The sequence below is a fragment of the Strongylocentrotus purpuratus genome, unplaced genomic scaffold, assembly GCF_000002235.5.
Source record: "Strongylocentrotus purpuratus isolate Spur 01 unplaced genomic scaffold, Spur_5.0 spur5_scaffold_6, whole genome shotgun sequence".
Classification (NCBI taxonomy): domain Eukaryota; kingdom Metazoa; phylum Echinodermata; class Echinoidea; order Camarodonta; family Strongylocentrotidae; genus Strongylocentrotus; species Strongylocentrotus purpuratus.
This window is the reverse complement of record NW_022145612.1, coordinates 15,978,724-15,996,424: the sequence shown is the minus strand read 5'-3', so window position 1 is coordinate 15,996,424 and position 17,701 is coordinate 15,978,724. Positions and strand designations below refer to the sequence as shown.

The 17,701-nt window shown below is 34.6% G+C and overlaps 1 protein-coding gene across 1 annotated transcript; it reads right to left on the bottom strand.

Moving 5' to 3' along the window:
* Positions 1-882: 882 nt before the first annotated feature.
* LOC105439527 (mucin-17-like) lies at positions 883-17,039 on the bottom strand. Its single transcript, XM_030972825.1, has 14 exons — positions 17,027-17,039; positions 15,978-16,166; positions 13,959-14,072; positions 11,956-12,045; positions 11,259-11,348; positions 10,804-10,893; positions 9,831-9,926; positions 8,656-8,751; positions 6,344-6,514; positions 5,599-5,705; positions 4,927-5,137; positions 4,293-4,377; positions 2,910-3,222; positions 883-2,541 (listed from the first exon to the last, which is right to left on the bottom strand). Exons 2-14 carry the CDS (start codon positions 16,069-16,071, stop codon positions 2,182-2,184), a joined length of 1,917 nt encoding a protein of 638 aa, XP_030828685.1. The 5' UTR covers positions 16,072-16,166; positions 17,027-17,039; the 3' UTR covers positions 883-2,181.
* Between the last annotated feature and the right edge of the window lie 662 nt (positions 17,040-17,701).

The window sequence follows — 17,701 nt, the reverse complement described above, 5'->3', positions numbered from 1 at the left end:
GCAGGAACCAGGATATGGCCAGTGGCTACATCGAAAATGATACGTTGAGTTCGATGTCAAGAGCCATCCAGGGTTGTGAGATAGAGATGGATAGTGCCACCAGTAGTGCCATGTACCACCATGACCTGGATGATGAAGAACCTTATGATGACGAGTAATATGATTATACGTATGCTGATAATGCCAAGATACAAATGGGTTTGGATCGTTTTCAGACGAAGAGATCGCGACCTGGTGCACATGAACACGACAACTCGATTTATGCTGTGGTCCTAGAAAACGAAAAACCGATGAATAGTCAGCACGATGGGGAATATGAACGCGAGAACCATCGCAGTCGTGAGAGTGATATCTTAGCAGAAGCAGGTAATCATGGAAGAACCCACACTGATCCATTCCCTCTTCCATCCGATCGTGCAAATCCACCTTCTGATGGTACTTACACAGCTTTGATTGCAGGAACACAATCACCTTGGACGGAATCCTCATTCCCAGAAAGGACTCCTGGTAGTGGGTGTTCTACCGCACCGGCTACTATTGCCTTAGCAAGAAAACCGTCAATGGGAGTTGCTCCTTCGGTAAGACCAAGGGCGTCACCGGTTGTGAAACCTATTGGTAATGCTACCTCAATACGTCCCCGAGGTATGAGTGACATACCTCGTAACTCATATGCCACAGAGAACAAATTCGTGTCATCTCGTCCTAAAAAAATTATAAGTCAGGTGGATTATAATGGCTATACGACTGCAATTCGAGCATTTTCTTCAATGCGACAGCCGCGACGTCCAGCGACGAAACGAAAATCTAAACCTTCTGTTGAACTACGACAAACACCAAGTCCTACGATACCTCCTAGGTTAAGCAAATCGGACATCCCACCGCTGTCACCCGATCCAACAGCCGATCATAGCATGAAAACTCAGCTACTTCTATTTAATTTATTCATGGATGAAAAAGTGCCTGTGTAAAAGCATGTATATGTAGAAGAAATACAAAATACCTGAATATAGGTTAGAATTACAACTCAAATGTCTACTATGCATTTTTGTTCTTCTAATCCTAAAACATATAATTTACTTATCCTACCACTAATATGAAGGAACAATGCATTACGTTGTAAGCCAGAACCTGATACAAAACTTATATCAAGTATCGATTGTAAGTCTTTCTTTGTATAGATTAAATAATATTTCAGATTGAAAAGTTACCGAATTCTGGGGCGGCAGACAAATGGCACTCCTTAGCCTAAAAGGGATTTTTCTTCACCTGTCTGATGTGACGCATATAATGGAATTACCTTGATGAGGCACTTGCTCGAACCTGAAAGAAATTATTCTGCCTCCTCGCAAAATCCTTCAAGTCAAATTTAGATGATGGATTACGTGGAAAAGGTCGGTTTTTATTCACTTGTCTTGATTTTGAAGGAAACGTGAAAAAAACCGGTTAGCCCTTGCCCCCATCTGTCTCTCCACTACTTGACGATATGATTTATATGTCAGTTATTGTTATTGTAATGTTATGAACTCTTTAATTTGATTGTGATGTAAGTCTTGACGTGTACCAGAGCACACTATTGTAGTGTTCGTTTTGTTATTCATTTTGAAGCTAAAATAAATACACATTCACCATAAATATGGATTTACACAAAACTAAAGTAAAAGAGACTAAATCAAGAGATAGCCACATTGGTATTAAATAACAGTACAGGAGCAGAGTATGAAGAGCATAAACATCCATTATATAAAGATAGCTTAATGTAAACAAAAGAAAATACAAATACATGTTAAAAAAATATTCTGTGTACAAATAGAATACATTTGAACAACTTATTAAACACCCAGTAATATATTGATTATAATATCTGCATAACGAAATCAAAACTAGTTTTGAAAATTGATATGTATATGATAAACATAATCTTTTAAAAAAGAAACGATTGCGAATATCTAGGTTTAATTCAAAGGCGGGTATAAATATCGTTTTTTAATACAAAACCTCAATTAAAAATGAAAAGTTTCCAGTATTGTTCAGCGCATCCCTAAGGTACATGAATCAAAATTATACAACTATCCCAGAAAGTTACAGCCGGATTCAGGAATTTTGCAATCAATCCGAAAGGTCTCTCCTGTGATCCAATTTTGGTAGGGATATTGATTTGATGGGCTTGTACAGAGCCCAGTTTTAAAGACGTGTGTCGTGAAAACCGTTAGCTACGTACACATCAGACGGCATACTCCCGTTTCTCGATCTGCCTAAAGAGACCATGTTCCTATCATTCACGCTCCTTCTGGCCGCCTTGTTGTAGACTACGCTGCTGCTGCTGACCGTCTCGTGACTCAGGGAAGGATTGCCCCGACTGCGCATACCGTTTGAGCGATGTCCCTGGAATCCTTGGTCGCCTGTCACTGGTCGGTCGTGAAGGCTTCGTCCACTCTGTATCGGGTCCGTTCGACTTCGATGCCTACCTGTTGGATCATGTTGAGATGCTGATGGGTGATGCCCTTGTAATTCCATCTGTTGAGATCTCTCTTGCATACGAGCCTGTAAATTGAAGTGTACAAATCAGTAGTAGAAGTCTAACATTGCAAGATAACTTCAATTGCTGTTCTAGTTTTGGAAATCGATAGAAGTGAATTCACTGAGGTATATTGACGAAGCCTCTGGATTGTCATTTGAGATATCCTGGGTTCGATCCTTGCTCGGTTCCTAAATCCTTTGACAACGTGTTTTGTCCACATGTGATATTGCATCATCCATCTCAAAAGAGAATAAGACACTTGCAACTCCCAAAACTAACTAAAAGAAATATTAATAATTTACAGAAAATACAAAACTAGCACTACAGAGGTTAGTATGATATATGATAACCGAACCGTTTCTGATTTGCTAGTTAAGGAATGACTACTTACATTGATTTCTTTACTGAATCGAAGGCCCATAGCGCTGTTCTTGAAGGTCTCTGGGTCCTGATGTTGGTGTCTCCTATCTTCTGTGAAGTACAACTGCTGCATGCCATCTTCATATCGACGAGCGTTCGTGTCGTAATGAAACGGTCTCTTTTTATACCCTTCTAGTTTGTGGAGACGAACACGATAGTAAACGATGAGGACGACGAAGAAGATGATGAAGAGGAGGATGACAATTGTGATAGGGACTAGAATAGCAAGGAGTACGACGTTAGAAGAGTTAATGCATTGGGGCCCGGAGTATCCACTGGCGCAGCTGAAAAGGAAGATCATTCGCAAGATTAAGTTTTACACCGCATGATTTCACATTTTAAAGTATTATCTAATTTCTTCTAGTCATTTTGTCACGTTTGGGAAGGCATTCAAATTATATTTACACAGTAGCATAAACGCAATTTAAAAGCACTCTAATGTAATATAGAAGGAAGAATGCTTAGATACTGTTAAACAATCAGCTTGTAATTTGTATGGTTAAATGATTAACAAAATACAAGCAAATTTTATCGCAATCACAATCGACATAATAGATTTAAAACAACTATATCAATGCGTTTTTACAATATGGCTATGTAAATTAAGTATAAAGTATGGTTATTATATTGTCGATTACCTTTGAGAACTCAATTTAAAAAATATATATATTTATTAACCATTCTTACTTGATTTCAGATTAATCTAGTTTTGTTTATACATATTCCATTTGATAAAGTATTTATGACATTAATGAATATTACAATCCCCCCGAAACATTTCTGAGCTCAACCATGCCTTTATTTGATTTGTCTTTTACTCTCAATATTAATTGGATGTCCGAAACTATGAATAAATGTTGTCATTATTTTGGACAAAATGTAATTATTCCTTAATATAATCATGGCAGAATCAGACATTGAAATACTAGTGACGACATGTTAGTAATTTTTATCGCAGTGTGGGTTAAAATTGAGGAAAAATCAATATGGGAAAGATGTCGTTATACCCCCCCCCCCCCCCCAGGAACACGGAACTTTCATTGGACGTTAATTCTTTATGCGCCACATTCTTTGTCTAAATAGGTACGTTTACCGAAATCTTTAACTTTATCTCAGGACTTGGAGTATAAAATTAATCCTTATAGGTGATAAAGAGGCTGTCATGTAACCGATCAAGACCAGAAGTGGGTTATGCGTAATTATGCACTGCACTACAAATGCTTTGTTATTAGGCACTCATGGCAATCGAAGTGTACTAAATGTTCCTTTTTAAAAATACTTCCTGATAACGGTATGTGTTTCCTGGATCTGAACTTTTACATAATTAGATAAACACATGAATAAAAAGACCTACTCGCAAGTGAAGTCAAAGGTGTTATAGTCAACCATGCACTCGCCGTTGTTCTTGCAGGGCGTGGGGGAACAGAGTGCGTCCAGATCTGTGAAGAATTAACATGCCGACATAAATTTAGGCCTATATACCGCACACAATAACTGTGAAACAACTGACATATCAGTGCGTTTTGATTGATTAATATGATTTTCAGTTTGAATGAATCGTGTGGAAAAGAAATCAAAATCAAATGTTGCGGTAACGACGTACGTACACTTTTGCAATTTGTGTACGGATATTCTGAAAAAAGGATGTGGGGCTTGTCTCAAAGCTGTCCCCCTTTGAAAATATCTTGCCATCCACGGCATTATCGTTTTTTGTATTAAATGAAAGGGAAAAAGGGAATTATAAGAATATAAATATAGGTTAATTAACTGAATATCTTTTGTTGTACCTGGGTCTGAATTTTTAATGTAGATCTTACTCTTATATGGTAGGATAACCAGAAAAATTGATGGTAATAATTCATCCAAACAGGAAAGAGCATGCAGCATTCTCACAGGAAAAATGAAAAGCAAAGTGTTGCTAGAAAGTACATCAAGAGCATTATACACAGACTTAGAAATACAAAATAATGTAGGCTTATGCTCCCTACCTGTTACATCAATTGAAACAACGCTGAATTCATCCACTGCTAGAAGAGCTTCTTCGATCTGTTCTATCAAACTTTCAACAGTTACATCTGACGTGTACATGACGCCTATGAGTAAGTTCATTTGCATCTGGCTGTTTGACAAACTCTGAGCGTTGATGGTTGTCACGTTAACAAGATATGTTGTAGGAATCCTGAGTATTGCCGATTCAAACTGGTAAAGTTCACGCGTTGGATGGGAAAAGAAAGAGAGAAGACGTGTACTATGTAATTACACCGTATTAAATTATGTTATGAAATTATGTTTAGTTATGACAGACTGAATTATCATATTTCACATGCGTTGTCATTTAGGAAGTTTACCAAAGCGATTTCCATAAGCAAAATGTCGGTCTAGTGCTCCTTCTACAGAATAGTCAGAAGGCCCTCTAGACCCTACAGCCCACGAGACAGACATGTCTGACAACTTCGTGGAGAATTCACTTAACTGACATTGTCGATCTCGTGCGCTGTAGGTCTCGTGGGCTGTCGGTCTCGTGTGATGTATGTCTCGTGGGCTGTAGGTCTCGTAGGCTGTCGGCCTCGTGGACTTTCGGTCTACTGGGATGTCCCGGACAATGGACTTTCTTAGATAATTGCAACTGAGAAGGCTTTGGTATGCCATGAGTATCTTACCGTTTCTTGGACTGTTAGAACATCCTGATTGTCCAAGGGAAAAGTTTCGCGTCTTTTTCTTCCTGTGCCTTGAGTATCAATTATGATCGTGGCATTTACGCCGAAACCTGTTCAAAATTTGGGATAAATGTAATTCCAATATTCAATTTCACAATAGACATACCCCTGCTTCACAATTATCAAGGGTAAATTCATATTGATGAGTCATATCCCAGCCATATAACTTGTGCCCAAATAAAATTTAATTTCTGTTCGTTTATTTTTCAAAACTACCGTAAATAACAAATAGCCGATTTACATCGGGTATTTAAACAATTATTATGACCATATCATTTTTAATCTGCATTTAAAAAAAAAAATCTCCTCATTATTTAATTTGACAGATTATGTTATTTAAAAGAGTGAGATAATTATATCGATGAGTACGTGGTAATCTTACAGAGAAGGAGTCCAATAACAAAGAGGTCCCAGACTCGAAACCATCAATTATAAACCATAAGGCATTAATCGTCAAGTACATAGTCCCTTGGTTAGGACGTTTCCTTTCCCATTATATTCATTTCCACGAGAATTGCCAAAGCTGTTGTATAGGTTATTTCCTTAAGATGTTATATATACATGTATTTGAATTGCAAAAAAAATGGGGACCCGATATGAACGACATTGATATCCAGAGTGTTCCATCCCACAAGGGGAAAATAAATGAATTGAATAAAAGAGATAAATTTGAACTTGAAATGCTTACTTCCACATGTAAGAAGTACTTCAATCCATGATCCCGTGGCGTTACACGTGACATTAAGAACACTGGCGTTACCAGTTTCATTGCAATTGAAGTCACAAATTGTCAGAGGTAAGACGCTCCCCTTACAGCTCGTATAATTAGTTACATCCAGCGGCACTGTACATACAATCGCTAAAAGATTATGAATGTTAAGCAGCAAATTATTTTAACGACATTCGTGCTGACCAGGCTCAGATGCCACAGGTGGAAATTAAATGAATTGCATTTAAGAGTAAAATAACTTTGAACTTAAACTTTGAGACGTTACACTTTGTTCATTTGCTGTTATTTTTCAACATAATTTCATGTATGTCTGAATTAGTGAAAAAAGATGACTAAAAATAATTAGGAAAAGATGATTAAAAAGAATGATCGCGTATCGTCAAAATAGTCAAAATAGTTGACTAACAGATAAATCTCTAGCTAAAAATCACAATGTGAAAAGCACTTCACAAAGGTTTGTGTATATTGGATATCATTATTCGTATTATAAGATGGGTAGAAGAATCCCTGCAATTTGATTGGTCAATTACCATGTAATTATTTTTACATTGAGACAACTTTAGATGTTATAAACGTTGAATTTACTACGGCGAAAAGTTATTATATTTCAATGCTAGAAAAGAAAAAAGAAAAAATTGGTTTCCATTTTTGGCCAAATATTTTAGGCCTACTAGAAACATCTGTTTGGAAAGATGTATTTCAGTTCAAATTTAATAACATAAGAGACAATAAGATCAAACAATATAATTTTTAATTAATTCATAGAATATTGCCATCTAAAGACAATCTCTTTATATGGAAAATCGTACAGTCTAACGAATGTGAAATTTGTCGTGAAAAAGAAACTATTGAACATTTTATATTTCGTTGCAAGAAATTAAGAGTTTTCTGGAAAATTATCTCAAGAATTATATATTTCATTTTTAAAATAGAAATTGAAATTGATATGAAAATGTTATTGATTGGATATAAAATACATAACAGAAAATTTACTTTACTTAATTTTTGGATAAATTATGCTCAACTGGTTATATACAAAGACTACGTAAAGCGGAACTTTGGAGAAGTACCAACCAATCCAAAGAGGTTAATAAATAATTTTATTTCATCATTAAAATGTTATTTGAAATACAAAGAAAATATAAAATACTTCGATATTGAGGAAGTTAAGAAAGTATTAGAAATGTTAAAATGATAATTTTAAGATATTATGTTGATCTTGTATATAATTCATGTTTCATTTTACTTGTTTTGTAAATATTATAAATGTATTTTGAAATGGAACAATAAAGTCCCTCTGAAGAGGTAAAGAGAAAAAAAATATATATATATTTTTACTGGATGCACGCGATATCGGCGATCGATACCATCGATATCCTCTTTTTGTTTAATAATTTTCTTTTTGTTTTCTCTTTTTTTTAACAATTTTGTTCTAATAATTTTTTTTTTTAAATGATTTTGTTGATGATAATTATTTGTTTTTCGTGTTTTTTGATAATTATAATCTGTTTACAGTTTAAAGGTAAAGACCAGTTATGGTCATGCGATTGCATTGTAAAAGAAACGTTGTGGAATCGATCAGAAAAGGTTAATCATCTAGCATCTAGCATATGCAAGGTTAATCATCAAAATGATAAGAAATTTGGCCCATTCTTCGTAAAGTTACAAGCACTATACACAGAAAGATGTATATGGGACTACCCTATATCTCTCACAGACCATGAGAGAAACAAGTTTATCAAATATATGAATTAGTAGGCGGTTTCCCGGCAAATTTTTTATCATCATGTATTAGTCAAAACATATTCTTTCACATGATTGGTAATGAGAGCTTCCATTTCATTTTTTTAAATTGGGGCGTTTCCAATACTCGTCTTTACCTTTAATATGCACTGACAATTTTTTTTTTTTTTTTTTAAATTTCATGATCATGCGTCCGGTAATTACCAGACGCATGATTTTGCCATGCATGCGGTAAATCTGTCAAAGAACAAAATTTTGTATTTCTGACAATTTTTGGGGCCCCAACTTATAAAACAGATGATGCACAGGTTTAATTCGTGGGTCGGTGGAGTTGTGTGTACGCGGTACCTTTGAATTTGGTCTAAAACCATTCAAAGGTACCTTGTTCACACAATCCCTACCGACGCACTCAAACCTGTGCATCATTTGTATACTGTTGTTATCACTATCATCATTATCATCATCAGCATCATTAGCATACCGATTGAATTAATTGTATATATCAGGATTGATCAATAATCTTTTACCAGATCCTGTCGGTGAGGGGTTTGAGGATAATGATGATGTAGACATCGATTCTGTTTGAGGGTCAGAAGCTGAAGTACCGGTAGATGGTACGGTCACTGCGTGAGAAGAGCAAAGACAATCTCAGGATTAATATGATGTTTCAGAATTAATAATTTCGTATTTCTTTTTATGAAAACGGACATACACTAAAGATTATCCTATAATTCCTTGTAACTTGATTAAGAATGATATAAATATTTGTTTTTGTTTAGCAAAGAAAAGAAAACATGTACACTTGTATAATTACTTTTGTATACTTTGTAAAATGTTTTTTTGTAATTTACTTAGTAAAATGGAAATAAAGCTCGAACTTTAACCTAAACCTTGAACTAAATTATTAAATTATTTTATCTTACTTTGTTTACACAATTATACAAAAATAGGGTTCAAAAGCACTGAACCCAATGACCGGGGTAATAGTATATTTGTAAAGCGCTTAGAGACATTTGTATTAAGTGCTATATAAAAATTAAATATTATTAATATTATTATTATTATTATTATTATTATTATTATTAATTAATTAACGATGGCTCCGTAGTAGAGCGGTTGTCTCGTATACCAGAAGTCCCGGGTTCGAATCTAAGTCAATACACTCATGTCCTTTGGTAAGGTATCGAGTCCCATTACCGCGTCCATCGGAGAGGACTTACAGCCTTCAGTCACATGGTTGCTTACTTACATGCAGCATACATGCATTCATAGCAATCAGGTAGAACGATCAACATCATGATGAGTATTATCACTTTTTTATGAATTTCATCATGATTATTATTATGATTAATGTATATCATCACTAGTATTATCATTTTGGTATCATTATCGTTATGATTATCATGATTATTGTTATTATTATTATTGTTGTTGTTGTTATTATTATTTTAATTATTATTATCATTATCATGTCTTGTTTATCATTATTTTAATATCATCATTAGTATTAGTAGTAGCATTAGTAAAAGTAGTAGTATTAAAAGTATTATAGTAGTAGTAACATGATCATCATTAGTATTATTACCATCATCATTAGTATTAATATTATTATTAATATCATCAACATTTTCATTATTATCATCATCATCATCAATTTCATACCAAATTGAATTAATTGTAGGATTGATCAATAATCTTTTACCAGATCCTGTCGGTGAGGGGGTTGAGGATAATGATGATGTAGACATCGATTCTGTTTGAGGGTTAGAAGCTGAAGTACCGGTAGATGGTACGGTCACTGCGTGAGAAGAACAAAGACAATCTCAGGATTAATATGATGTTTCAGAATTCATAATTTCGTATTTCTTTTTATGAAAACGAACATACACTAAATATTATCCTTTAATTCCTTGTAACTTGATTAAGAATTATATAATTTTTTGTTTTTGTTTAGCAAAGATAAAAAAACATGTACACTTGCATAATAACTTGTTTATACTTTGTAAAAGAAAATTGTAATTTACTTTGTAAAATGGAAATAAAGCTCGAACTTGAACTTGTACTTGATCTTGAATTTGAACAAAAATATTAAATTATTGTCAATATCTTACTTTAATACACAATTATACAAAAATTGGGTTCAAAAGCTTAAGGAACAATGACTCCGTGGTAGAGCGGGTGTCTCGTATACCCGAGGTCCAAGGTTCGAATCTAATTCAATACGCTCATGTCCTTTGGTAAGGTATTAATTCCCGTTACTGCGTCCATCGGAGAGGACTTATAGCCGTCAGTCACTTGGTTGCTTACTTACATGCAACATACATGCATTCATAGCAGTCAGGCAGAACAATAAACATCTTCTTTAGTATTATCACTTGTTTAATGAATTTCATCATGATTATTATAATGATTAATGTATATCATCACTAGTATTATCATTTTGGTATCATTATCGTTATGATTATTATTATTATCATGCCTTATTTATCATTATTTTAGTAGTAGTACCATGATCATCATTATTATTATTACCATCATAATTAGTATTAATAATATTAATAATATTATCATTATTATTATCATTATTATCACAATCATTATCATCACCATCATCATCATCATCATTGTACCAAATTGATTTAATTGTATATCAGGAATAATCAATCTTCTTTTACCAGGTTCTGTCGGTGAGGGGGTTGATGATGGTGAAGACATCGATGCCGTTGGAGGGTTGGAAGCTGAAGTACCCGTAGATAGTACGGTCACTGTGTGAGAAGAACAAAGATAATCTCAGGATTAATATGATATTTCACCAGTCATCATTTCATATTTCTTTTCATGAAAACGGAGATACACTAAAGATTATCCTACAATTCCTTGTAACTTGATTAAGAATAATATAATTCTTTTTTGTTTAGCAAAGAAAAAACAAACATGTACACTTGTATAATTACTTTTGTATACTTTGTAAAATGGAAATAAAGCTCGAACTTGAACTTGAACTTGAACTTGAACTTGAACTAAAATATTGAATTATTTTCAATATCTTACACATTAATACAAAAATAGGGTTCAAAAGCTTAAGGAACGATGGCTCCGTGGATATCAGGACTGATCAATAATCTTTTACCAGGTTCTGTCGATGAGGGGGTTGATGATGGTGAAGACATCAATCCCGTTGGAGTGTTAGAAGCTGGAGTACCGGTAGATGGTACGGTCACTGTGTGAGAAGAACATAGATAATATCAGGATTATTATGATATTTCACCATTCATAGATTCTGGTTTTTCGTTTGTTATTAAATTGGACACACACAACAGATAAAAATATGAAATGATTTTGAAAATCATTTACAAAATGACACAAAAATATGGTGTAAAAAGGAAAAGGTGCAATGGCTCAGTAGTAGAGAAGTGATCCCGTAAACGGAGGGTCCCGGGTTCGAAACCAAGGTAATGCAGTTATCCTCTTTACTAGTTCCCTCAGAGATGACTTAAAGCCGTTGGACTGTTGGTTGCTTACTTATATGCAGCATACATGCTTTCATAGCAATTAGGTAAAGGTCATGATCATCATTATTATTATCATGTTAAATTGATTGCTATCTAAATATTGTTATCATTAGTAGTAGTAGTAGTAGTAGTAGTAGTAGTAGTAGTATATAGTAGTCGTTTCATGAATATCATTATTATTATTATTATTATTATTATTATTATTATTATTATTATCATTAACATCATCATAATTTTTATTATTATCATTATCATCATCTTCACCATTATGCCAATTGAGTTAATTGTATATCAGGAATAATCAATAATCTTTACCAGGTTCTGTCGATGAGGGGGTTGATGATGGTGAAGACACCGATGCCGTTGGAGTGTTAGAAGCTGGAGTACCGGTAGATGATACGGTAACTGTGTGAGAAGAACATAGATAATATCAGGATTATTATGATATTTTGGTAGTCATAATTTTGTATTTATTTTTATGAAAATGGAGACACACAACAAGTCAAAATATTAAATGATTTTGTTTTTTTTTCATTACACAAATCATTGTTGCTCATCGTATATTCAACCTGATTAAAACTTAAACAATCAATGCATAGCCATTAATTAGCAATTAAGAATGTGAAACTCAGTTACATGTATTTTAAAAAAAAAGGGAATTGTCGACGCTAATGGTATTGAAAACGTATATTATTAGACCTACGCTGTTCAAAATAATGCAAACGTATATACATACAGCAAGTTTCAGGAAGAAATGAAACGACAAAGCGTAATAACTATAACAAACAAACAAGTGACGAACTTGAATGACGCTTTGATGAAATCGATTAAAAAGGGACGAAAATTTGCAAGAGAGCTGCTGTGAATGACTTGATTTTACTTTGACAAAATTGGACGTAAAATGATTTTTAAAAATTGGACAAAGTTCCAAAATGAATGACCAAAGACGAAATTGACTGTTTTATAAAAGGGAAGTTTCGGGATGAGATTGAATAAAAACGGTTTGAAACTGAGTGAAAAACGGAAAGAAAACCTATAATAATCAATATTATATCCTAAATCAAAAATATATTGGTTTTTGATTTGTTGAGAGCTCTTCACATGACCAGAAATATTTCAACCATTTTAAGGTTGCCCTGAAAAAGTAGGGAGTTGAAAACAAAAATTGATAAAGTTCGTTAAATTCAGCAAAAATTGTTAAAATGTTATACTTGCAATTAATTGTTGTTTTTATTAATTTTTTAGATTTAAAGAAAATAAAAAGAAGAAAAAAGAATTTCTTGTTTGTGTTTGTAATTTTTGATGCAGGATATAAAACAAATACCCCCTGCCTTCTTTCCGAGGCACTTGGTGACTCCAATAGTACTATTTGTTTCGGGGCTGCGCCCCTAACCTTATTGTTTCATACAGAGGGGTTCGAAATCACCTTAACAATTTGCGAACTACCTTGAAAAAAAAGTATTATGAAACTGGTGCGCAGATTAATCTTACCCAAAATAAAAACATAGATGGGAAAACATGGTGCGGCTATTTGGAATAGTTTACCTAATTTGTAAAGAAATGAGCCATCAAATTCTTAATTTACTCTTTTGTTTTGGCGTTATGATTATCTTAATAAATGAACTGGTCCATTATGTTGTTTTTTGTTTCCTTTCCTTTGTTCGAAAATGTTGTACCGAAATTTATTTTGTCTCGATTTGTATTGTTTACATCGATATGTTTGCAAATGTTGTATTTTTGTCGTAGGGTCTTCACGGAAAACAGTATTTAACTACTAATGGAGCCAATAAATAAATAAAAGATCAATCATGAACATTCTGGTACGGTACTTACGAAAGAAAGAGATGTTTATCTCGTTGCTTAATATGTATATGTTTAATAATAATACACGACGTATATATTATGGAAACGACTTACCGATCTGGCAGGTCTTGCCTTCATATCCAGGTACACAGGTACAATTATAGTCATTAAAGAGATCTACACATGAACCACTGTTATCACAAGGGTTAGGATCACATTCATCCGTCTCTGATAAAAGTAAGAAGAAATAGAAATATATTTTAAACACAAAGTGCAAATTGCATTATCTCGACTATTTTATTATGAACGATGCTTACATCTTCATTTTTAATGATTTTGTTCTTTAACAATTCAGTGCGTTGGTTTTACGCTTAGTTGAACGATTTGCGACTTGTTTATTGTATCATGGACATTTCTAAAATGGTACTACGAAAGAAAGACACGTCTATTGCTTTGCTTAGTACCTTTATATGTAATAACCATACACAACGTATATAATTATGGAAACGACCTACCGTTCTGGCAGTTCTTGTCTTCATATCCAGGTACACAGGTACAATTATAGTCATTTAAGAGATCTACACATGTACCGTTGTTAACACACGGGTTAGAAGCACATTCATCCGTCTCTGATAAAAGTAAGAAGAAATAGAAATGTATTTTAAACACAAAGTGCAAGTTGCATTATCTCGACTGTATGAACAGTGCATGTATTTTTATTGTCTTGATCTCATTCTTTAACAATTCAGTATGTTGTATTCACATATATTTTAATGATTTGCTATTTGTTAATTGTATCGCGAACATTTCTGGTACGGTACTACGAAATAGTATTGCTTTGCTTTAGTACCTTTATGTTTGAGGGGACCAGTCTGGTAAAATACAGTGAAATGCAAATTGATACAGAATTCGTAATCGATCATTACGTGATATTAATAGTAAACTACTATGAACCATATATTTCTGGAGAGCTGAGGCAATGGACAATCTAAAACATTCTGAGAAAGTTATTTATCTCATTTGATATACAAATTATATGCAAATTACTCAAGGACATGAATATTCAAAAAAATATTGTAGTGCTGGTTCTTTGTACTAGTACTGTAATTGTAATAACGATTTCAAGGCACTTTTTTGTGATTTTGATAGTACATTTGTATGCACAACAATCCTATGACACCGTTTGTATAATTTTCATCATTTACATAAAATTATAATGTTTCAAAGAAAAAACAGAAACTCGAATGATTTTTGACAATTATTTTGCTTGTGACGTTTGTATGTGCAAAAACCATGATAGGATTGATAGGATTGTTTGTTGCATGTTTCTGCCAATTTTGAAATAATTCTGATGAATATTTTTCAAGTTACAGCATTTTTTGTCAAAAATTTATAATTCAGAGATAATTAGCATATTTTAAAGGTACTTCAAACACAGTTTCCTACCATAATTTTTTATCCAAAATGGGATAACTTGGCCTGCAGTCGCGAGTTCAGTTGCACTAGAGTGCCTCCATGGAGGCAGCTTTCTTACCATGTACTCAAATGCACTGAACGTACAAGGCCAATAGATGGCAGCAAACACATTAGTACCCTGTCAGTTACATCTAAAGGTCCATTGCAACACTAAAAAGTGTACAATTTTGACTGTTTTTTTGAATAATTTTAGACCAAAATTTTTCACTTCCGGTCTGATTATTGGCTTTCCTGAAATTTTCTTTGCCCTACAAATATTACAGAATATCATGAAAACAGCAATTGGTAAATGAAGAGCATAATCAAACTACTACTAAAATACTAAAAACAAGAATTTAAGAGATCTACACATGTACCATTGTTATCACACGGGTAAGAAGCACATTCATCCGGTTCTGATAAAAGTAGGAGGTCACAAAAGTAGAGATCAGAAAGTGCAATTGGCCTAATTTGTGGACAAAATATGATAGTAGACTAGCCAAGACGTATGTATACATTATTTTTTGGGGGGAGGGCATATATTATTTTAGGTGTAAACAGTGGTGTTAGGATGGGTTCAAGTATAATTGTCTCACTGGTGCATTGGAGACCTTCGGGGGAGAAACAGTAAAAGCAGGGTGTGAGAGGGGGTCGTAAAACCTTCTTCTCATAACGCATGGTCCCTTAATCTCCCCTCCCCCATCCCTTCCCCTCTACCCCTCTCCCCCTTTTCCTCCTCTTCCCTTTCTCTGTCCATTTTCTTTCTCTCTCTCTGTCTCAGAGTTTGTATCTCTCTCTCCCTCTCTCTTCTTTCTTTCTTTCATTTGTCATCACCAGTTGATGGGAAGAGGGTACGTGCTTCTCATTGGTCTATAGCTACGCCACTATAGATATACTTCTACTTCTACGACGATACTCAGCAGGATCCATAAGTCAGGATGTAGTGCTGAGGAATAAACTATCTAGTTCTTGGTCTAGATGCTTGGTGGAAGCGCTCCCTTGAAGCCCTCCCTTGAAGCATAGGAAAAAGAATTTGAACTTTCTGAGAAAAGTTAGGGGATATTCATGAAAAATCTTACCATTGCACGATGGAATGTCAGGTGTAAACATTCCTATTTTACAGATGATGGATTCATTGTGAGTGATGGTGTATCCTGCGTCACACTTAAACATGCACACTGTATTACATGGTACATTAGCATTGGTCTCGCAGGTGCCATTAATCAGCGATGTGAGGTTCCCTGGTAGTTCCCCGACAGAGCAATCAGCTTCATATGGAAACGAGAAGGAAATAATCAGAGCGGTAAATATAGACACTGTATTACAACTATTGGCTTTCAACTATTTTTGTTCTCGATCACAGAGAATACTTTTAAAAGACAAAATATCATTTTAATTTGAATTTAGCATTTCAGCTGATTACATAAGGGAAAAACGTGTGTATTCCAACAATAGCTTTAGGTAACACCCAAAGATGTAAGGAAGAGCGTCGAGAGAGGGTGGTATCACCCCCTAGTCTATGTGTATATAACAATACGACTATGATTCATGAACATTTTATTAAAGACGGTTTTAATTCAATTCTAACATATCAATCGTGTTAACAAACATTTCGTTGAATATTTACACAAAGTTGCGCAATCAGTCGGAACAAGCTGAATTCAAAAACGAGGGGGAAATCAGAGGTATACTGGATATTGCCATATATCTCTATCACGTTATTTATTATTGCAATAAAAACGTTGATACTTACTATCGACTGTAAACTTGTGAAGACCCGATTTTAATATCACCTTGGAAAGGTGGAAATCTTCCCAAGTTTATACCTTTAGGCATCTATTATACATCGGTGATCGAATGGAGCTAAAACTGATGCTTTGAATGATATGCTCGTAGTACATGAGGCGTTATTTTGATTGCGTCAAACATTCCGCGTCGAATTGAGCTGATAAGAGTAGTAGCCCATACGCAGGAACTTAAACAAAATGTTTACTCCTGTTATTATGCAACCACTCTTTGTAGGATACCACTTTCGCATGGCGCATCAAAGGCTGCAGCACTCCATTATCCATGACGCAGCCCTACGTCAGCTAAATGACACCTCGTGTGCAACATGTATTGTACTTACCAAATGAAGGTCTGGGGGGCAGTGGCGTACCTGGGGTACTCCGTCAGGGGGGGCAAGCGACCGAAACAAACAAAAAAGGCGATGCTAATTTTCACTTCTGATGGCGAGCGAGCGAGCAAAAAAAAATCTTTAAGTAACGTTTGGTATATAAACTGGTATTGTTGCAAGTTGGGGGTGGAAACATTCACTTGTTAGCGACGTTAATTTCATTTTTTTGCAAACGAGCGTAGCGAGCAAGAAAAAAAATCACTTCTTTTTTAATAATTGCCACTTAAACTTGGTTCAATTGTCCCATACAGGGCGCGGGAACAATATTATTGTGTTTAGGGTGATTTTATACTCATCTTAGCTAGCGAGTGAAAATACATCTTTCTCTCCGAATTGCTATATAAAATTTGCTTCATTGTTGCGGGTCGGGGGCGGGCACAATCGTGTTTAAGGCAATGTCAATCCCATTTTGGCGGGCATGCAGGCAACCCCCTACATTTCTCTTTTTAATGATATTGTAACAGGTTAGTGGTGGGCACATAATTCCACGAGCTAGCGAGCGAAAAAAATCACTTCTCTTTTATAGGGAAAATATGGTACATAAAACTTGAGTTCATTGTTCCATGTCAGGGACGTGATTATTAAAAGCGGTGTTATTTCTATTTTGGCGAGCGAGCGTAGCGAGCG

Excerpts from the sequence above, each read along its gene's own strand:
- LOC105439527 (XM_030972825.1), bottom strand. The coding sequence starts at position 16,071 with ATGTTTAAGTGTGACGCAGGATACACCATCACTCACAATGAATCCATC. Across the intron at positions 8,752-9,830 it reads CCCCTCACCGACAGGATCTG|TGACCGTACCATCTACCGGT; the intron begins GTAAAAGATTAT and ends CTTCTCACGCAG. Across the intron at positions 6,515-8,655 it reads CCCCTCACCGACAGGATCTG|CGATTGTATGTACAGTGCCG; the intron begins GTAAAAGATTAT and ends ATAATCTTTTAG.